The sequence below is a fragment of the Haplochromis burtoni genome, unplaced genomic scaffold (assembly GCF_018398535.1).
Source record: "Haplochromis burtoni strain Fernald_Lab_line unplaced genomic scaffold, NCSU_Asbu1 Contig_473, whole genome shotgun sequence".
NCBI classification, from domain to species: domain Eukaryota; kingdom Metazoa; phylum Chordata; class Actinopteri; order Cichliformes; family Cichlidae; genus Haplochromis; species Haplochromis burtoni.
Window position 1 is genome coordinate 98,746 of NW_024582834.1, and position 22,500 is coordinate 121,245.

At 50.0% G+C, this 22,500-nt stretch overlaps 1 protein-coding gene across 1 annotated transcript in view; it reads right to left on the bottom strand.

Annotated features, from left to right (window-relative positions):
* LOC102300184 (serine/threonine-protein kinase 4) overlaps positions 1 to 22,500 on the bottom strand; it is a 57,716-nt gene that overhangs the window by 11,086 nt on the left and 24,130 nt on the right. The window contains exon 10 of the mRNA XM_005946559.3: positions 1,523 to 1,683. Within this exon, the coding sequence (XP_005946621.1) occupies positions 1,523 to 1,683 (161 nt within the window). The remainder of the gene's footprint in view (positions 1 to 1,522; positions 1,684 to 22,500) is intronic.

A 22,500-nucleotide genomic window follows, 5' to 3' on the forward strand; every position in this document is an offset into this window, starting at 1 on the left:
CACACACACACAAAAGTTATGAAGTCATACATGCGCACATTCAGCAGAACACACGTCTTTGTTCTTTTATGGCTCAAACAGCCGCTGTGAAATTCAGCGTTGTACATAATTCAAGCAAAGCTTCACCACTGATAATAAATTCTGCAAAATACAATTTTGCTTTATTGTTTTGTTTGTTTCTTTTTAATAATTTCAGCTTTTAGGATTCGGTGCCTACCTGTAGTTTTATTTATCGTTTTGCTTTCTGCTGATGCGTCGTCTGAACAGCTAAAGGTGAAACGGCAGCTGGGTGATCAGGTAAGAGAAACCACCTCGCAGTTAAAGGTCACATAGTCAATATTTAATTCCAGCAGCAGGAGCAGCCACGCGTCTCTGAGCGAGACAAACAACCTCTGCTTTTTCGTTAACATGATTTCATCTGAGGCATCAGGCTCTGAAAAGTGAAGCAACTCAGAAGCTAAAATAAACTAAATTTAACCATTTTTAGAGCTTTGAATTTAAATTCTTTAACCTAAGATCTGAACTCTTCCATGGCATTTTTAATTTCTCTTTGCTATTTGGGCTCATTGGCACTTGATGAATGTAAAAACAAAGAATTACCTGATTTTTGTTTCTGAGAAAAATGAGATCCACATATGAGGATATTCGTTTTAAATTTCGATAGAACAGTAGCAGTATAACGTCCTCGTAAGTGGATATCAGGCCCTTGGAGAGCAAAATTGAGTATTTTGGTCTAGACATCACTCATTGTTTATTAGACATCTCCACAGGTTGATCTGAAGACATCAGACATATTCTGAGAGGTTCTAAGGAGCATTCAGCCCGATCCATGTTGTGATTAACCTCCGCCCTCCTGCCCTTTCTCTATGGTTTAATCTGAGTTCTGATTAGCTGCAGAGGCTCACCTGCATGCACATAAAGCCAAAGGAGAAGGTGCAGTTGGGTTAGCTCCATCTCCTCCATCCACTTTGGTAGTTTCTGATTTATTTTGTTCATTAATAATAAGTTCATGAGCTACTGGCAGTTTTCAATCCTCACTAGTTTAGTTTAGTAACTTTATTTTAGGAGAGAAGCCTGAATCACACGGCTCATTGTGCAGCTGGTTCACCGTCCTCATCTCCATTACTCGTGTTGCTTTTTAGAGCAATCTGACTGCAGACGGCAGCAGCGCTCCTAAATACACACACAGTATTTGTACAGGTAATATTTACCCTCGCCCATCAGATTTATGGTTTGAGTGTTTTCTTACTTTCAAACCTGTGTGACTTGTCCTCGTATTTAATCAGTATTTCACTTAGATACCAGGAACATTCCCAAAATGAAGACCTCTACTTTTTATTGAAAACGAAGCAGCTGGTGGGCATCATACCCCTGTGCCGTGTTCATGGTGCCATTTTAAATATAGTTCCTGTCACCTCAGTGCTTGTACTGATGTGAATTCAGTAACATCTACAGGTCTTCAGTGGACCAGGTAACGGCTTCACGGTAAAGTGTAACAGTGTGCGCCACGTTTCCAGCTCACCACTTCAAGATCTCCTTCTCCGGGCAGTTTGCGGTTATCGGCGTTGTTTTGTCCTTTTCCTCCTCCGTCATTATGAATGTTCGCCTCCTTCTCCTTCTGCTCAAAGTACTCCAGGAAGGACGGCTTGGCAGGCTTGGCAGGCTGCATGGTCTCATCTCGCCCTGTAAAACAAACAGCAAGTCCAACATTTACTTTACTGCAGATGAGTCTTAGACTGTGAGAGCGACACGCACAGACTCCATAATGGACTGAAATCTCGACGTAGCTTCAGAGACACCGCACTGAAACACCAGCAGGACTGCTCAGACCTTTGCTGCTGTTCTTGCAGCGGATGACGGGTTTGCTGGAATCGAGTGTTGTTGAATTAAATATTTCTTGGAAAAGGTAAAGTGGGGCTCTGGGAGTTCAAACATGGGGGATGCTGTGGTTTTACAGCAGTGTTTTAGTGAACTGCAGCAACACTGGCAGCTGTTAAGATATTTCTGTGACTGTAATTTACATGTACTCCCCTTTACAGACTGCATCCATTCATTTTTCCTCCTTATTTAGAAGCTTTGTAGAAGGAGAAGATCCTCCTACAGTCAGTCACATCAGAAAAGGAGACGTGCGAGCATTACTGCGTGCTGACAAAGTGCATAATAATTCAAACTAAGGCAGAGCATTTAGATGCACTAAACCGCTTTCTTTTTGCACTTAGTTTAAAACAATCATTCACTTTACCACAAACTCGTTTTCCTTGTAACTCAGTTTTTCTGGTGATTTAAGTAAAACATTTATAAATGCAAATCAGGATCTGTTCCTGGCAAAAAAGGATTAATTGTAATTCAAATTCCAGGATACAATCCCCAGGATTCCTCCATTACACCTCCATACAGATACCTCCACTGCAGAAATGTATTTATCCAGAGCTTTAGTCAAACACTGAACCAAAAACGGTGCAAACACAAATGTCAGCAAGCATCTGCCCTGCTCACAGATCCCTGAGTGGATCCATCACCCACAGTCACAGGTTACTGCACTCTAGCCTCAGCATGAACGTGGAGGCATAAAGAGGATTTTCCTTCAGGGATCAATGAAGTGTTCCATTATTAAGGCAGCAATAAGCAGGGAACAAGATTATCATAATATATGTGCATTAAAGTGATACCAGTAAGTGACTTGCTCAGATACTGATGGCTTTACGGCTTTTAAAACTCTGTCAGTGGAAAAAAGATGGCAGAGGCTTTAATGTAACACTATTGAACCAGATAGGGAGAGGAGAGCACCTCCAGATTTTAATGCATGTTACAGGAAGTGCACGGCATGTGATGGAGCCCATTAAAAAAAGCCAATCACTTAGATGAAATATTTTAAGACTTGCTAACGAGTGCTAAATTAATAATAAATGGTCGGGAAAGCAAATATTAGGGTTTGGAAACTGGATGTTAGGAAAAGGCAAACAAACAACACCCAAGGTTGTGTGTCTTTGTTTTGGAGCGAAGTTTAGGGGTATTTTAGATTTTAGATTTGCCTTATGTGTTGATTAGCATCTTGTTTCTTTCGACGCATGAACTGTCTCGCTGACATGTCAACAACAACAACAACAACAACGACGACAAAAAACCCAAAAACAAACAAAAAACAATAGCAGCTGTCTATTGTTGACAATATATATAAATAAGTATAAAACCCAGACAAACAGTAAACAGAACAACAGCAGGATCTTAAGAAACACTTGAGGTGATAGCAGGAAACACGTCATGCTTCGATGTTCGTTGTTCGTGTGTAATTCATGTTGAGTAGGCTAACCACGTTATTACATTAATGCATTTAAGGTGAACTAGCAAACATCATCATAGCTACATGAAGCTGTCTTCTTGTTTGATGGCAGATGCTCCCTTCACCCTGGCCAAAAAGGCTAAAATGACCAAAGAAAAAGTGGAAAACAGCTGAACATGAGAGGTTTTTGGACAAAGTTTGTGTTTTTTCCATTGTTTAAGCACTGCTTCCAGCTAAGAGCGATACCATATATGCCCCATAGCTGCAGAAAAGGCTAACATTGTTATCTTTTCACAAAAAACAGCTGAACATGAGAGGTTTTTGGACCAATTTTGTGTTCTCCATTCTTGGGGCGACCGTGGCTCAGGGGGTTGTGAATCGCATCTGTAACCGGAAGGTCGCCGGTTCGATCCCCGGGCTCTCTGTCCTGGTCGTTGTGTCCTTGGGCAAGACACTTTACCCTACTTGCCTACTGGTGTTGGCCAGAGGGACCGATGGCGCGAAATGGCAGCCTCGCTTCTGTCAGTCTGCCCCAGGCAGCTGTGGCTACAACTGTAGCTGCCTCCACCAGTGTATGAATGTGAGAGTGAATGAATAGTGGCATTGTAAAGCGCTTTGGGTGCCTTGAAAAGCGCTATATAAATCCATTATTATTGTTTGAGCACCGGCACCGTTTCAAAAGTACCGATTTGGCACCGGTATCGGATAAAACCTAAACGATACCCATCCCTACATTTTAGATTACTTCAGTGTAGACTTTTTAAAAAGACCTCATCATTTCCAAATTATTTCCATTGCTGTAATGAAAACAATGTTAGCTTGTAATTTTAACGAACCTAACAAAACCTGCCCCGGAGACCAGGATGTAGATAACGAGTAATATGGCTCAATGTTGTCATAATTACATTGACCAGTCGGAAAATTCACCCAACCTAAGTAATTTTATAATATACACACTGTGTGCTTTTGAGTGCACGTGCATGGAAAAGTCAGCAGCTACATGGACAATTCCAGAGGAGTTACTGACACGGTTTCTGGTTCACTGAATAAAAATGTCCACACTGTCAATTTTACCCAAGCGAGAGGAAATCAGCGAGTTCATGAGTGTCGTTGAGCGTTTGATTCATGGCTTTAATAAGCTCCTGCGGTCTTTACACACCTACATTATGCACAGATCGCAGTGTGATCAGATAGCACCGCTCTGCTGTGATAACAGAGATCGTTTCTACTAATAATTCTCTACTTTTTAAAAACGCTCCATCAGGTTTATCCTTAAAAAGCTCTTTATGTAAGAAGTTATTCACAGATTTATAACAGCGCTTGACTTACTGAGCCTCTCCTTTTAGATGTGCTGGAAACTCTGATGTCATAGTAGGAGGACATTAGAGCTGGTTAGTGTGTGCGCGCTCACTTAAATAAATTTATGGACAGCAATTTATTTATTTATTTATTTTTAAATGGGCAAGTAATAACTGGGATACGCTGACTGTGACTCAGGCTTGTTTAATGCTGTAATGGCTGAAGAAATATGTTGATTTTTAACCAGGTGGTTGTGCAGCTTTACGTCACACAGGCTAAAGGTGTGATGTCATGCTAAGACTTTATTTCCTCATATTAATCATCTAAAGTGATTCAAATCTGTTGTTTACTCCCTTTACTGTTTACGGTCACACACACACACACACTTTTCTAGGTGCAGACCAAATAATTACTATAATACATGAAATGTGTCTGCATGACTCCTGACTGTGCAGCAACCAAACTACAGCAGGTGCACAGCTACACTGCAGAACTCAGAAGGTTCTCATCTACATCAGCGGTCTCCAACCTTTTTTGCGCCATGGACCGGTTTGTGCCCGACAATATTTTCATGGACCGGCCTTTAAGGTGTCGCGGATAAATACAACAAAATAAAACTAGTACCGGTACCGAAAAAAAGAAGATTTATTCATAACACACGAAAAACAGAGTTATTGGAAAAAAACGATAACAAAATAACGCTAAAACCAATAAAAAAAAAAAACCTGAAAACCCTACACTTCACACCTGAGCCTCAACTCTCGCGGCCCGGTACCAAGCGACTCACGGACCGGTACCGGTCCGAGGCCCGGGGGTTGGGGACCGCTGATCTACATGACATATGATATATCATCACATTGCCTTACACCCCACCCAGCAATGGGCTAAAATGATTGTTTTTAGCAAATAAACATATCTCATTTCTAACTTTTGTTTTTTCAATGTGAATAAGTATATGCCAATTATTCCACCAACACAGAAAGCAGTACTGCAGCATGGGCATGTAATAGTACTTCTAAATCAATACAGTCACAACATGTTGGAAGATTGTATAGATTTCTATGAAAACTGTTACCAAACGCTGTTTTCCAGTGTAGACGTAATAAACTTGTTGTTTTTCATCCATTTTCAGAATTTTTTGAAAGAACTCTACTAGTGGGAGCAGAAAATAGTTTAAAACTGAATTAATAAAAACTCATTCTCTTAATGTTCTCAAGAAAATATCACTATCTTAGATAAAGGTGTCAGATTCTGATCTGGGTGAGATGTGTAAGCTCTTATTGTATTTATTTCCAGGCGCGTCTGTCTCCTTATCACTCAAATGCAACAATGAAGAGGGGAAAAACTTGTTTTTGTCAGAAACAGAAAGGCATCCGGCGATTACCTCCACCTCCACTCAAAGTGTTTTGCTTTCTTCGTAATGGTGACTAATGGCTAACATCGCATCAATAATCTCACTTGGGGCTCCACAGTTTGTTTTCATTCAAGCACAAAATCAATTTAAAGTCTAGTGTCCCCCCTAAAAAGAATTAATGAATGTTCTTCTTCATTTGTGCTGCCGGGTGCCTTCTCTCCCAGATGAAGTTGCCAAGGGCACACACAAAGTCATTGTTTAAGAAAGCTAACCACAGCTACCGACAGCTACCCGCGGGCATGTTGGGAAAAAAACCTCTCCTGATAAGGAATTTTTCAGCATAATGCAGTTCCTTGGAGACCTTTACTCACCTGAGCTGCAGAATGCAACAGGTCTGTATTTAAAACGAGAAATTATAGTAACATTGAATCTTCACACAGTTGTTCTAATTTCCACGAGTGAAGCTTCAGTCTGTTCAAAACCAGCCAGCACTGCACTCGTGGTGTCGCAGTTTCACTAAAGTAACATGAAAGCAAACGAAGCATCAGTGAGCCAATTCTACACAGAGGAACAAACACAAAATTAACTACTAATGTTGGCTAACATCGATTAGCTTCCTCCAAACCCAGGTGTCCAACATAAATCCAATGCTCCATGTGTGAGTGGACAGAAGGCTTTTATTGTGAGACATTTGCAGGCATGCAGCTGGATGTAGTGAGGGGGGGGGCAGCCTTTATTTAAAGACTTTTACTTCACTCTTGGTTTTCTATTAGAGGAAACACTTTAATCAGATGACAAAAGGTCAGACCCATAAAAATCAATGAGCTAATGTTACTTTGATCCTAGTTTGTTATCTAGTGCTTGGCATCTCCTGTTTGGTAACTTGAGGAATTATCTGACTGGACAAAGACTTTTTCCAGCTGTGCACCACATTCCTGTAAATGGACATGCTGCTTGCAATGCCATGTGGGAGGAAGTATGTTACAAAGCATTCTTTATGTTTTAGACCTTTACTGTTTAGGACAACGTTGGTCCAACTAGTGGGCAATCTCAGCTCTTACTCTGAAAGTTCAGTCGCTGCTGTAAAGCTACACCTGGACCTTCCTGTCAGGTGTTTCCATACCACCTGGCTCACTGGCTGGCCACTCTTATGGCATGTTTATGGTAATATGTCTCATTTACAAGGTGACGGGGGGAGACACATTTTTAGACATAAGCTGTAATGGCCGCCGTTTTCTTTGTGAGTATTTATTACACGGCGTGCTGCGGGGAAAAGCCTGTTCTAACGTTTGAGTCTAAGGTTTATTTTTTTGCTTCTCAACCGTAAATACTCTGCATCTTTCACGTGATTCCGTTTATTTTGAAAAGTCTCAACAGGATCTTGAGCTTTATTGTGAAAGGTTTATGTGGAAAATAAACAAGCTGACACGCCATGGTTTTACCGTCATTGTTGCTAACGACAACGCATAAAAACAGGCGCTTGTCCGTCCATAGTGTGGTTGTATTAAATATAAGAGAAAGAGAGAACTTTAAGAAATGAATATAGCCACTACAGTGACCATCAAAACCATGAAAAAATATTGCCGTAAACAGTTTATTTTGCGACACCACGAAACAAACGATAGCGTAAAATGAAACGACAGATGTTTTTATATCGTCATCTGATTATATCGTTATATCGAACAGCACTAATTCCCAGTTACTCTCCAAAAAGTTGATTCTGTTCATCTGGACGCAGCGTTTTGGGGGAGGAACGTCCACTGAAGAAGTCACTTGAGTGACGAAACGTTTCTCCCACAAAATGCTGCGTCCAGATGAACAGAATCAACTTTTTGGAGATTTACTTTCCTGGATGATTGAGAATGCATCAACACATTCCCAGTTACTGTGTTAGGAAAAGTCTGTTTTCTCAAACTTCTTCGGGTCAACTCTCAGATGTGTAATTCCATTCAAACGCTCACTCAACTTAAGCTTAAAACAGCAAACTCCCGAAAAACCACAAAGACATGACGAGGGTAAGTGTTAGACTGCGAGTATTTAAATGTGAGGTTTTCAAACATGATTTTTCACTTTCAAAACTGCAGCCGGAGACGAGAAAAACAAATCAAACCAAACACTTGATCTGTGCTCCATCTTTTATGCAGCTGTCCATGTTTGAATGTTTTATAACACCCATTACCCTTACACTTTAACTAAACCACTTTTTTGAGGAGATACTCACACCTAACCTGACCCACACTGTGATCCACATCCAGCTTCTGTGCAACACAGCCTTTTAAATGAGTGAGAGAAACATCAATAATTGATAAAACTGATGACGACACTGGCAGCAAATGAGCAAAACAAGAAGATTTACTTTAATTATCCCATATTTGGAAAATAATTGTTAACAGTTGAAACAACAGTAAAATATAAAGTTTATGCATAATGAAAGTAATATGAAGAGTCAAATGTAGAGAAAAAGTTAATGAATTCTTTTATTTGATCTTTCTCAGCCTGCAGTAAATTTTCTCTCATATTTGTTTGATCAGCAGACACAGGAAACTTATAAAGAGAGCTGAGCGACACAGCAAGAGTCATGACTGGCTTTGTGAGTAATTAATTTGACCAGAGCCGCCGCACCCAGACTCCACACATCCATCACCTTTAATGAAAAGATTCTTGTGACATTTAGATCTTCCATTTATTTTCTACTTTCTGACAGCAGATGCTGCAGACTGCAGCGGGGGGGAAAAAAATGGGGACACTGATCTCTTTTTTCCCCCCTTTACTGGAAGCAACAGCCACCAGAATATTTCATACCAATTGAGCAGCTGATTGAGACATTAAATCTAACCGCTGCACAGACACTGAGCGGCTTGGAGACGCAGCCTGACTGCCCTCAGCTGATGGGGCCTGTACCAAAAAGACAAAAATAAAAGAGTAGAAGAAAAGCATTCTGCCATTACCGTTTGTCACCCACTGACAAGCCCATTATTCTGTCCTCTCTGCTCTGCCACTGATCTGCTTTGCTGTCTGCTGGGTCTTTTCTGACCAATTACATCATCACTGCAGTCGCATCACTGCAGGAAGTCGACATGGTGGCGTTTACTTTGAATTAAAAAGTATAAATAGTGGCCTGCTTTTTATTTTTGTAGAACTTTGTATAAGTTTAACAGTTTAAAGTAAAAAAAATTGGTTTTATTAGAACTTGGATTTCATGAAGCTTGCTGGGATGTCGGTTTTAGCTGCGCACCTGGGAGGACACCTCGAGCAGGTGGGCTGGTGACATTCACAGGTTATTTTAAGAGACTTTATTTCCTGGATTCTATGCATTTAAAAACAAAACAAAACAACTGTCTATTGCTCATCCTGGGCCGTTTGATCAGTAAATCAGATAACAGGGTGTGGCAAGGTCTCACTATGGGTTCACCCAAAACCTTGGCTGAGAGTGACTCGTTAGGTAGAGGATCAATAGGGGGTCCATGACCCTATTGGGGACACTCCCAATCTGGGACTCTCCACCAGACACTCTCAGTACTGAAGAAACTTCTCGGATGAAACGTCTTCAAGAAACTTAAAGAAGTCCAGACGCTTTTTTCTTAGACTACGATGATCTGGATGACTGAGAACCTTCACAGAAAACCCAAAGTTCTGTCTGCCTGTGTCCCTTTTCTTTGGGGAAGTGACCCGGCTGTTCAGAACCAGTAAACTTAATAACCTCAGACAAGTTTATGCTCAAGTTTGAAACTTTTTGCATATCTAAAACATGTCACATTAGGGTTGTGCAAATGGATGATGATTACGGGGACTGATAAAGGTCAGAGCGATCACCAAAAGCTCATTACTCAAATACTGTTTTCCTATTCCATCCATATGAAATTCATATTAGCCTACAGACAATATGCTTTTCTGCAGTTTCATGCCATCAAGTCTGAGCATGCACAACAGTTAACAGAAGCTTTTGTTTAGGAGAAGAAACCAGCACCACAAACACCTGCTGGCATAGCCGGCGATCCGTATGGACATATGTCACATATATCCATGTTTTGGGGTGTTGGATCATTAGAATTAACAGCTAAGGCTGCAGTCTTTAACCTACAAGTTTAGGAAAATACAGTTTCAATTTAAAGCCAAGGAAGTGCGTTCTACGACTTTCCACAACAAAATTAAACTTTAATAACACAAAGAGCTGTGAGAGATGAGCAGGTTTAAAAAGCTCTTCTGTCTTTTTAACGAGGATCCGTAAAGAGAAGGTGGAGGAAAATGCACTGCCCTGCTCATTTTAAGAGTACAGAGTTTACTGTGTGATGGCTGTGAGTTGCTATATTAGAAAATGTTAGCGACATTAGAGAACACTGTCACAGCTCAGAGTTAGAAAACTCTATTTAAATAATTTAATGGCGCAGACTGCATCCACTTCAGATGACAAATGGAAAGCCTGAATCGGTCTCAGATCACACTGCCAGCCACTCTGCATGTTTGCATGAGAGAGACAGAGGGAAAGAGACCAATGTCAGGACTTGCCACATGTTCCCATTTTGTGTCTCTGCATTATGGTCGAAGAGCACAGACTACATCTTTATAGCTTCATACTTGTCTCATTAAGAAATATCAAAGGAGATTAAGGTTACTTTCTGACATAAAATCAGAGCCTGTGGTTAGAATATTAGTTGCAATTAATGCGTTGCACTTGCATGCTTCCTCCAACCAGCTAATTTAAAGTCAACATCATCTCTGCCTGTACTGTAGTGCAGACTTGGGAGGAATTTATTGAAATGTCTGTCAACTAAATCTACTTCGAATATCGATGGTCCTGCAAAGAGCTCCTAAAACAGGGAGGTTTTATGTGTACAGATGTGTCCATAATCACCACTTACAAGATGAGTGCCAGGGATTAATGCACTAATTCAGAATCTGATCACATCTGAAACACAATCTCCTCTGAAATAATGTCTCCTCCTGCTCCTCAGTTACCGTGTGAATAATGGACAGAAAAGTGTCTCTGCAGAACAATAAAACGGCTCAGTGAATCTCACCTTTGGCTTTATCATTTTATCTCAATATTATACAATTTGTGTGACCTTTGTCCACCAAACTCCTCTTCTGGGTCAGATTTTGTCAAGTTATTGATTTGATTTTTTATTGATTAGCATTCAAATATCTCAGTGAAGACAGAACAAAGATCTACCACAAAGCAAGAAAGCATGAGACAAGGCTAATCAAAAGGTATTGGCTGAAGCGTTTGCTTATTACGCCAACCCTTTTAACAAAAGATCTTTTTGCATGCAGCTCCTCAGGGCTCGAAGCAAAGAATAAAACAAAGCAAAAACAAAACAAACAAGAAAACAAACAAACAAACAAAAAAAACAACTTTCCATCATACAAGTAACTACATCAAAGCAAAAGAACCAAGAGTTTTGGTTTTTTTGCTCTTTTCATTCTTGATTTATATATTTTTCTAATACTCTATTTTTAAACATGTTTTTAAACTTTTCTCCTTCCCTGCCCTACCTCCCTAGCCCCCCTACTCTCCCCTTCCCCCTTCCTACCTCTCGCCCTCTCTCTCCCCTCCCTCCTTATTTCCTCTCCTCCCCCCCCCCCTTCCTCTCCCTAGGCCCCTGCCTCCCCCTCCCCTCTCCTTTTCCTTCTCTCTCCTCTCCTTGCTCCTCGCCTATCCACTTTTCCCAACAACACATAATATACCTCTCTCCCCCCTCTGCTATCTCCCTCCTTCCTTGTCTCCCCTGGTCCTCTCCCCCTTCCTCTCCCCCTCTCCTCCCCTGATTCTCCCCTCTTCTCTCCCTCCCCCCTCCCTCCCCTTCTCTCTACCCTCTCTCCCCTCTTCTTCTCTTCCCTTTCCTAGCCCCTCTTCTTCCCCCCGCCGTCCTTCTCTCTTCCCTCCCCTCCTCTCCCCTCTCCCCCCTCTCTACCTCTTTCTTCCCTACCCCTCTCCTCCCTTCCTGTCTCCCCCTCCTCACTCTTCCTTCCCTTTCCCCCCTCCTCCTCTCTTCCTCCCCTCTGCTACCTTTCCTCTCTCTTTCGCTCCTCCCCCCCCTCCTATCCTCTCCTCCCCCCCCCCTCTCATCCTCTCCCTCTCTCTGTTCCCTCCCTCCTCCTTCCCTATCCTCTCCTCCCCCTCCCTCCCCTACTCTCTCCCCTCTTTCCCTCCCCCCACCTCCTCCATCTTCATCCTCCTCCCTCCTCCTTCCCTCCCTCCTCCTTCCCTCCTCCTTCTTCCCTCCATCCTCCTTCCCTCCCTTCTTCCCTCCATCCTCTCCCTCCCCCTCCTATTCCTCCCTTGTCCCTCTCTCTTCCCTCCCCCTCTTCCCCCTCTCCCTCCCCTTTTTCTCTTCTTCTTTACTTTCCCTTCTTCTTCCCTCTCTATCCCCTCTTCCTCCCTTCCTCCCTTCCTCTACTCTCCTCCTACCCTCTACTCCCTTCCCCTACCTCCTCCTCCCTCCTCCAACTCCTTCTGCCCCTCTCTCTTCCCTCTCCTTTCCCTCCCCCCTCCCTCTTCCTCTCCCCTACCTCCTACTTCCCCCTCTCTCTACTCCTCCTCCTCCTCCCTTTATTCTCCTCTTTTCTGTCCCCCCTTCCTCTCCCCTCCCCGTCCCCCTCCTTATTCCCTCCTCCTTCCTGGTCTTCCCTCCTTTCTCCCCCCTCTTTCTCCCTCCCCCTCCTCCCCCTCCCCCCTTCCCTTCTATTCCTTGCTTCCTCTCCCTCTCCCTTCCTACCCTCCTCTCCTTCCCCCCCCTTTTTTCCTTCTACCCCTTCTCCCTCCTCTCTCCCTCCCCCTTCCCTCTCCCTCCCCTCCCCTCCCCTCCCCTCCCTCCCCTCCTCTTTCCTCTTCTACTAATTTCCTACTTCCCCTCCCTCCCTCCTCCCCCTCCCCCTCCTGCTCTCTCCCTCTTTTCTCTCTGTCCTCCCCCTTCACCCCTCTTACCTTCTTTCCTTCCCCTCTCCCTCTCCTGGTTTCTCCCCCCCCTCTTTTTCTACTCCTCTCCCTCCTCCCTTTCCCCTTTCCTTTCTCCTGCTCCCCGCGTCTACCCCTCCTCTACCCTCTTTTTCTCTCCCTTTCCTCTCCCCTTTCTCCTCTCCTTCTCCCTCTCCTCCTCCCTACCCCCTCTTCTCCTTCTAATCTGCGTCCCCCCCCCCCTTTTCCCTCCTCTCCCTACCTCTCCCCCCTTCTTCTCCCTCCTCCCTCCTCTTCTCCCCTTCCTCCTCCTACTTCTTACTCCCGCCTCCATTTCTCTCCTATTCTCTCCTCCCTTCCCCCTCCCTCCCCTCTTTCCTCCCCCTTCTGCTTCTCTCACTCCCTTCTTCCTTCCCTTCTCTCTCATCCCTCCCTCCTCTCCCCTACCCCTCCTCCCCTACTTCTTTCTCTCTCCTCCCTGTCCCCCCATTCCCTCCCCCTTCTGCCTCTTCCCTCCCTCCCCTCTTTTCCCTCCCCCTCCCCTCTTCCTCTCTCCCCTCTCTCCTCTTTTCCTCCTTCCTCCCTCCCTCCCCCCCCTCCCTCCCCTCCCCCCCTATCATGTCTTCCCGTCCTCTTCTTCCTACCCCTCGTCGTCTTCCTCTAACCCTTCCTCCCCCCTCTCTTCCTCCTCCCTTTGTTCAGTCCTCCCCCCACTTCCCCCCTCTCCGTTCCTCAGTCCCCGTCTTCCTCCTCTCCTTCCCTTCCCTTTTCTTCTCCCCTTTCCCCTCTCCCTTTCCTCGTCCCCTCCTTCTTCTATTCTCCCCCTCTCTTCCCCCCTACCTCTACTTCCTACCCTTCATTCCCTCCTCTCCGTCTTCTCCTCACCTCCCTTGCCCTACTCCTCTTCCTCCCTGGTCCCTCTCCCTCCTCCTCCCTTCACCTCCTCCTCCTCTCTCCTCTACCCTCCCCTATCTATCTCTACCCCCCTCTTCCTCCTCTCTCCCACTATGTGGTCCTACCTATCCCTTCCCTCTTCCTCCTCGCCTTCCCCTCTTTCTCCCCTCCGCCTCCTCCCTCTCTCCTTCTCCCCTTGCTACCCTCTTCCTCTATCTCTTCCCCCCTTCCCTCCCCCTCTCCCGCTCCTCCCCCTCCTCCCCCCCTCCCACCTACCCCCCTCCTCTACCCCTTCCCCTCTCTTCCCCCCTAGTTCTTCCTCTACCCCTCTTTCCCCTCCTCCCTCTCCCCCTCCCCCTCCCCCTTCTCCCCCCCTCTCCCTCATCTTTCTCCTACCTCTTCCCCCCCTCCCTCAGTCCCTCCTCCCCTTCCCTCGTCCTTCCCTTCTTTCCTCTTCTCGCTTCTCTCCCCCTCCTCTCCTCCCCCTTCTCTCTATCTTCTCTTCCCCCCCTACTCCCACTCTCCTCTCCTTTCTTCTTCCTTCTCTCTCTCCCTCGCTATCCCCCTTCTTATTTCTTCCCTTTTTCCCCTTCCTCTTCCTCTCCGCCCTCTATCCTTCCCTCCCCTCCCCCTCTATCCCTCATCCTCCCTCGCTCCCCTCCCTAGCCCCCTCTCTCTCACTCCCCTCCTCCCCCTCCTTTTCTCTTCTATTCCCTCCTCTACCCCCCCCCTCTCTACCTCCTCGGGCTCCTCCCTCCTCCTCTCCCTCCCCTTCCCCTCCTCTACCTCCCTCCCCTCCTCCGTCTCTCCTAGCCCTATTCCCTCTTCCGACCCTCCCCATCCTCTCCAGTCTTCCTCTATCCCTCCTACTACTCCTCTCCTTCGTCCTACTTTCCTTCCCTCCTTCCTCCTCCTCCTCCCCCCCTCCCCTCCCCCCCCCCCCCTCTCTCCTCCCCCTCTCTCTCTCTCTCTCTCTCTCTCTCTCTCTCTCTCTCTCTCTCCTCCCCCTCGCTCCTCTCTCCTCTCCTCTTCTCCTCCCCTCCTCCTCTCGTCTCCTCTCCTCTCGTCTCCTCTCCTCTCCTCTCTCCTCTCCTCTCCTCCCCTCTCCTCTCCTCTCCTCCCCTCTCCTCATCTCCTCTCCTCTCTCCTCTCCTCTCGTCTCGTCTCCTCTCCTCTTCTCCTCTCCTCTCCTCTCCTCTTGTCTCCTCCCCTCTCCCCCCTCCTCTCTTCCTCTATCTCCTCCCTTCTCCTACTATCCCTTCCCTTCACTTCCCTCCCTAGGGTCTTCTACCTCCCTCCTTCCTCCTCCTTCTTTCCCTCATTCTCCCCTTTTCTCTATCCCTTACACACACACACACACACACCTTCCTCTTTCTCTGTCTCTCTCTCTCTCTCTCCCTCTCTCTCTCTCTCTCTCTCTCTCTCTCTGTCTCTCTCTCTCTCTCTCTCTCTCTCTCTCCCTCTCTGTCTCTCTCTCTCTGTCTCTCTCTCTCTCTCTCTCTCTCTCTCTCTCTCCCTCTCCCTCTCTCTCTCTCTCTCTCTCTCTCTCTCTCTCTCTCTCTCTCTCTCTCTCCTCTCTCTCTCGTCTCTTTCTCTCTCCCTCTCTCTCTCTTCGCTCTCTCTCTCTCTCTGTCTCTCTCTCTCTCTCTCTCTCTCTCTCTCTCTCTCTCTCTCTCTCTCTCTCTCTCTCTCTCTCTCTCTCTCTCTCGCTCTCTCTCTCTCTCCCTCTCTCTCTCTCTCTCTCTCTCTCTCTCGCTCTCTCTCACCCCCTTCTCCCCCCTACCCCTTCTAGGAGGTTCACTTTTCTCTCGTCTCCTCTCTCTCCTCTCCTCTCGTCTCCTCTCCTCTCCTCTAGTCTCCTCCCCTCTCCTCTCCTCTCTTCTCCTCTCCTCTCCTCTTTCTCCTCCTCCTCTTGTCTCCTCCCCTCTCCTCTCCTCTTCCTCTCCTCTCCTCTCCTCCCCTCTCCTCTCCTCTCCCCCTCTCTCTCTCCTCTCCTCTTTCTCCTCTCTCGTCCCCTCTCCTCTCGTCTCCTCTCTTCTCATCTCCTCCTCCTCTTGTCTCCTCTCCTCTGCCCTCCTCTTCCCCTACCCTTTCCCGTTCACCTCCCCCTTCCTCTTCCCCCCCCACTCCCTCTCCCCCTCCTTCCTACCTCCTACCTCTTTTTCCCCCCTCCCTCTCTGCTTTTCTATCTCCTTCCCTGCTTCTGTCTCCTTCCCCCCTCTCTCTCTGCATCCCCCTCCCTCTCTCCCTTCTCCCTCCTTTCTCGTCCCCTCTCTTTTCTCCCTTCCTCTTTCTCCTTCACCCTCCCTCCTCGTCCCCTTCCTCTTCTCTCTCCTTTCCTCCTCCTACCCCCCCTCTCTCTCCCCTTCCCTTCCCCTCCTTCCTATCCCTTGCTCCCCCCCCCTTTCTTCTCCTCCCCCTGCCCCCCCCCCCTCCCCTCCTCCTCTCCCCTCCTCTTCCCGCCTCTCGCTCCTACTCCCCTTCCCCCTTTCTCCCCCTCCCCCTCTTCCTCTCTCTCTCTCCCCTCTCCCTACTCCCCTTCTCCCCTCCTCCCCTCCTCCCTCGCCCCTCTCTTCTGTCTTCCCCTATCTCTTCTGCTCTCTATCCTCCCTCTCTTTTCTCCTTCCTCTTCCTCCCCTTTCTCTCCTTCCCTCCCTCTACCTCCTCTCCCCTTCGCTCCCTCCCTCTCCTTTTTCGCCCCCCCCCCTCCTCCTCCTCCCCCTCTGATTCCTCCCCCTCTCACTCTGATTCCTCCCCCTCCGGCTAGTCCCTCTGCTTACCCCCTCCTCCCTGGCCCTTCTTCCTCCCCTCCTCCTCTCCCCTTCCCCCTCGCTCCTCCCCTCCTCTCCTCCCCGCTCCTCTTTCTCTCCCCTCCCTCTCCCTACCCTTTTCTCTTCTTCCCCTCTACTCTTCCCCGCCGTCCCCACGTCCTCGTTCCCGCCGTCCTCCTTCCCCCCCTCCTCCTTCCCTTCTCCTTCCTTTCTCGTCCCTCCTCCCTGTCCTTCCTCTCCCCTTCCTCCCTCCCCCCTACCCTCCTCCCTCTTCCCTCCCCCTTCCTCTCCCTCTCTGTTCTCCCCCTCGTCCTCTATCCCCTCCCCTATCCCCCTCCTCTGCTTTCTTTCTTCTTCTCCCTCCCCCTCCCTCCCCCCTTCTCTCCCCTTCCTCCCCCCTCATACTCTTTCGCCCTTCCTCTCTCCCCCTTCCTCCTTCTCCTTCCCCCTCTATCCCTCCCCCTGTCCCTTCTCTAATTCCCCCTCTCTTGTCCCCCTCCTTACCTTTCTCCCCTCTCCCTCTCCTTTCCCCCTCTCTCCTCCTCCCTCTCCCCTCCCTCCCTACTGCTCTTCCCGCCCCTACTTCTTTCCCCTTCTTCCCTCTCTCTTCCCTCTCTCTCTTTCCTCTCTCTCCTCTCCCTCTCCTCTCTCCCTCTCTCCCCCTCTTCTCTCTCCCCCTCTCTCTCTCTCTCTCCTTCTCTCTCTCTATCCTTCCTCTCTCCCTCTGTCCCTCCCCCTCCCGCCCCTTCCTCCCCCCGTCTCCCCCCTATGCCTCTCTCCTCCCTCCCTCTTCCCTTCTCTGATCTTCTCCCCCTCTCCCCCTCTCCCCCCTCTTCTCCTTCCTTTCTCTCTTTCTCCCTCCCTCCCTTCCCCTCCCTTCCTCCCCTCCCTTTCTCCCTACCCCCTCTCCTCTTCCCTTCCTTTCCTTCCCCTCTATTCTTCCCTTCCTCCCTGTTCCACCTCTCTATCTCTGCCTCTCTCTCCCCTTCTCTTCCCCCCCTCTGACTTACTCCTCCCTCCTCTCCTATTCTCCTTCCTCCTCCCCTCCGTTCTCTCCCCCCGTTCTCCCCTTCTCCCCCCTCTCCCTACTAGGTCTACCCCCCCCTGTTCCTCTGCCCTTCTCCCCCCCTCTTCCCTCTCTCTACCTCCTCTTCTCCCCCCCTCCCTACCCTCCTCTCCTCCCCCCTCTTCCTCTCCTACCCCCTCTCTCTCCCCTTCCCCCCCCTCCTCCCTCCCCCCCTTCTCTTCTCCCCTTCCTCCTCTCCTCCCTCCCCTCCTCTCTCTTTCCCTCTCACTCTCTCTCTCTCACTCTCCCTCTCACTCTCTCTCTCTCTCTCTATCTCTCTCCTCTCTCTCCCTCTCCTCTCTCTCCCTCTCTCTCTCTCTCTCTCTCTCTCTCTTTCCCTCTTTCTCTCTCTCTCTTTCCCTCTTTCTCTCTCCCCTTCACTCCCGCCCCCGCCTCCTCAGCGGCGTTTCTCCTCCCCCCCTCTCCTACTCCCTTCCTATTCCTCGCCTCCCTTCCTCTCTCCTTCCTCCTCCTCCCTCCCCCCCTCTACCCCCTCTCTATCTACCCTTTCCCCCTTCTACCCTCCCCTCCCTTTCCTCCTTAACTCCTCCTTTTCTTCTCCCCCCCCTCTCCTCCCCTTCCCCCCCCCCTCCTCCTCCTCCCCCTCTGATTCCTCCCCCTCTCACTCTGATTCCTCCTACCCCTCCCCCTCCCTCCACCTCCTCTCTTCTCTCCTCCTCCCCTCTACTACCTCCTCCTTCCTTCCTTCTCCTCCTTCCCCTCCTCCCCTCCTCCTTACCTCTCTACCCTCCTTCTCCCCTACCCCCTTCCTCCTCTCTCCCCTCTTCTCCTTTGTCCCCTCTCTCCTCCTCCCTCTTTTCCCTACTACTCCCCCTCCTTTCCCCTCTACTCCTTCCCTCTCCTCCTTCCCTCCCCTCTTCTCCCTCCTCCCCCCTACCTCCTACTCCTCTTCTCGCCCTCCCTTTCTCATCCCCCTCTCCCTCCCTCCTCCCCTTCCTCCCTTCCCCTCTCCCTCTCTCTGTCTCTCTCTCTCTCTCTCTCTCTCTCTCTCTCTCCCTCTCCCTCTCTCTCTGTCTCCATCTCCTCTCTCTCTCTTCTCTCCTCTCTCTCTCTCTCTCTCTCTCTCTCTCTCCCTCTCTCTGTCTCTCTCTCTCTCTCTCTCTCTCTCTATCTCTCTCTCTCTCTGTCTCTCTCTCTCTCTCTCTCTCTCTCTCTCTCTCTCTCTGTCTCTCTCTCTCTCTCTCTGTCTCTCTCTCTCTCTCTCTCTGTCTCTCTCTCTGTCTCTCTCTCTCTCTCTCTCTCTCTCTCTCTCTCTCTCTCTCTCTCTCTCTCTCCCTCTCTCTCTCTCTCTCCCTCGCTCTCTCTCTCTCTCCTCTTCTGCCCCTCTCCTCCTCTCCCTCTTTCCTAACTCTCCCCTCCTTCTCCTTCCCTCTCCTACCTTCCTTTCCCCCCCTCTCAATCCTCTCTTCCTCCTCCTCCTCCCTCTCCTACTCTGCCCCCCTCCCTTCTCCCCTTCCTCCCTCCCCCCCCTCCACTTCTCTATGTCCCCCTTTCCCTCCCTCTCCTCTCCCCCCCTCCTCCTTTCTCTTTCGCTACCCCTAAGGTCCTCTCCCTCTCCCCCTTTTCTCTCCTCTACTTCCTATTCCTCTCCCCCCCTCTTCTCCTCCCCTTCTCTCTCCCCTCTCCCTGCCCCCCCTTCTCTCTCTCTCCCCTCCCTCTACTCCGTCCCCCCTCTCCTCTTCTCCCTCTCCCTTCCTTTCCTAATTCCCTCTCTCCTTCCCTTCCCTACGCCCTATCTCCCCTACCTCCACCTCTCACCTTTATAGCCTCTCTCCTCTTCTCCTCACCCTCTCCCTCCCCCTTCCCCTCTCCCTCCTCCGTCTTCCTTCCCTCTCCTCTCCTCCCCTTCTCCCCTCTCCTCTACTCCCCTGCCCTCCCCTCTCATCTCCCCCTCTCCCTCCTCCTCTTTCCCTCTTTCTTCTCCTCGTGCTACTTCCCTCGCCCCCTTCTTCTGCTTCCCCCCCCCTCCCTCTACCCCTCTTCGTCTCCTCCTTTCCCCCCCCTTCCTCTTCCTTCCTCCTTCTTCTTACTTCAGTCTCCCCTAAATTTTCCCCTCCTCTTCTCCTTCTATCCCCCCCCCTCCCCCTCCTCCCTACTCCTCTCCTCTCGCTTCCCCCCCTCTCCCTTTCCCCTTCCTCCCCCTCTCCCTCCTCCCCCTCTATCCCCCCTCTCCCCCTCCCTCCCCCTCTCTCCTCCCTTCTCCCCCCTCCCTGCTTCCCCCCCCTGCCTCCCCTCCCTCCTCTCTTCCCCCCTGGTCCCCCATCCCCCTCCCCCTCCCCCTCTCTCCTTCTTGCCCTATATTTTTCTCTCCCCCCTCTCTTCCCTCTTACTCTCCCTCCTCGCTTCTCGCTACCTCCCCTATCCCCTTCTCTCCTCCCCTCCCTTCCTCTTTCTTTTCCTCTCCCCTTCCCTCTTCCTTCTCTTTTCTCCCTCTCCCTTCTCTTCTCCCCTCCTATTCCTCTCCCTCTCTCTTCTCCCTACCCTCCTTTTTCCCTTCTCCTCCCCCTTCTCCTTCTTCTACCCCCCTCCCTCCCCCTTTTCTACTGCCTTCTGCCTTCCCCCCCCTCCTACTCCTCTCTCCCCTCTCTCTCCTCCCTCTCCCCCTCTCTCCTCCTCTCCCTCTCCTTCTCTCTTTCTTCCCCTCCTCCCCTCTCCCTAGCGCTCTCCCTCTCCCCCTCCCTCCTCTCCCTCCTCTCCCTCTCTCCTCTCTTCTCCCTCTCCCTCATCTGCTCCGCCCCTCTCTCTTCCCCTCCCTCCCCCCCCTCTTCTCCTCCTGCTCCTTTCTTCTCTTCTACCCTCCTCCCCCCTACCCCTTCTCCTCCCCTACTCCCTCCTCCCTTCTTCTCCCCCTCCTCACCCTCTCCTCCTCTCCCTCTCTCCCCTCACCTTTCTAGTCCCCTTCCCTCCTAAGTCTCCCCCCCCTCTCTACCCTCCCTCCCCTCTTCCCCTCCCCTCCCCCCTCTTTCCTTCTATCTTCCCTCTCCCCCCCCCACCCTCATCTTTCTCTCTTCCCTCCCCTTCTTCATACCTCTCTCTCTACTATCCATATCCGCTTCTCTCTTCAAGGTTCCTTATATCAGAAGTCCTCTCCCCTCTTCCCCTTCTCCCTACCCCCTCCTCTCCTCCTCCTCCTCCTTCCTCTCCGTCCCCTTCCTTCTCTCCTTTCTCCTCTCCCCCCCTTCTCCCCCTCCTCCCTCTTTCCTCGTCTCCCTTCTCCCTCTCTCTTCTCCTCCTCCCCCTTCCTTCCTCCCCCTCTCCTCCCCCTTCCTCTCCCTCAATCTCCCCCCCCTTCTCCCGCCTCTCCCCCCTCCCTACCTGCCCCCCCCCTCTTTCCTCCCTATCTCTCCCCCTCCTCTCCTTCTTCTTCCCTCTTCTACTTTTCTCTATCCTCTCCGATCCTGTCCCTATCTCCCTCTGTCTTTCCCTCTCTCCTCTCTTTTCCCCCTCCCCTCCCTCTCTCTCCTCTCCTCTCTTCCACTCCCTTCTCTTCTCTCTTTCTTCTCCTCTCCTCTCGGTTTCTTCTCTCCCCTCTTCCCCCTTCTTCTCCCCCCTTTCTCCCCCTTCCCCTTCTTCCCTTCTCTACTTCCCCTCTCTTTCCTACCTCCTCCTCCTCTGACTCCCCTCCCCTCCCTCTCCTCTCCTCTCCCCTTCCCCTTCCCTCTCCCTTCTTCTCTCCCCCTCTCCCTCTCCTCCCCTCTCCCTCCCTCCTTTCCCCCCCCCCCCTCCCCTCCCCCTCTCCTCCCTCCTCCTTCCTTTCCTTCCTTCTCTCTCTCTCCTTTTCCTACCCTCCTTTCTTCTCCTCTCCTCTCTCTCTCCCTTTCCCTAGCCTTCTTCTTCCCCCCTCTACTCCTACCCCTTCCTACTCTCTCTCTCTTTTCTTCCCCTTCCTCCTTCTCTTCTATCTTCCTTTCCTCCTTTCTCCTCTTCTTTCTCCTCTTCCCCCTACCTCTCCTCCTCTTCCCTCCTCTATCTCTCTCTCCCCTCTCTCTCTATTCCCTTCCTCTCCCTCTCTCTACCCCTCTCCCCTCCCCTCCTCTTTCCCCTCCCCTCTCTCCCTCTGAAACCGCCCCCCCTACCTCCTGTCTTTTCTTCCCCCTCCTCCTCTTGTCCTCTCGGTCCCCCTTCCCTCTTTCCTCCTCTCCCCCCCCTACTCTCCCTTCTCTCCCTCTCTCCCCCCTCTCCTCCTCCCCCCTCCTTCTTTCTACCCTCTCCTCTCTCCTTTCCCTCCTTCCCTCCCCTCTCCCTCCCTCTCTCCCTCTTTTCCCTCTTCTCTCTCTCTCCCCCCTCTCTTAGGTTCCCTCCTTCTACCCCCCCCGCTCCTCCTCTCCCCCTCCCTCCTCTCTCTCCCCTCCTTCTCTTCCTTTCCCCTCTCTCCTCCCCCCTCTCAACCTCTTCTTCCTCTCTTCCTCTTAACCCTCCTCCTCTCTTCCCCCCCTCCTCCCTACCCTCTTCCTTTCCCCCCCCCTCTCTCCTCGCTTCTCTCTGCCTCTTCCCTTCCTCTTCTCTCCCCCCCCCTCCTCCCTCCTCTTCTCTCTTCTCTCCCCTCTTTCTCTGATTCTCCTCCCTCTCCCCCCCCCTTCCCTATCCCGCCTCCCTTCTCTCCTCCCCGTTCCCTGATCCCCTTTCCTCCTCCCCTCCCCCTCTTCCCTTTCCCCTCCTCTTCTACTCCCTCTCCTCTCCCCCTCCTCCCCCTCTTTCTCCTCCCTTCCTGCCTCTCCTCCCCGTCTCTTCTCCTCCTCTTCCTTTCTCCTCTCCTCCTCTCCCCCTCCTTCTCCCTCCTCCTCCCTCCCCACCGTTCTACCTTCTCCCCCCTTTCCCCTCCCTCTCTTCCTGCTTCATCCTCTTCCCCTACCTCCTCTCCCCTCCCCTCTATCCTTTCCTCCTTCCCTCTCCCCTTCCCTTTCTCCGCTTTCTTCCCCT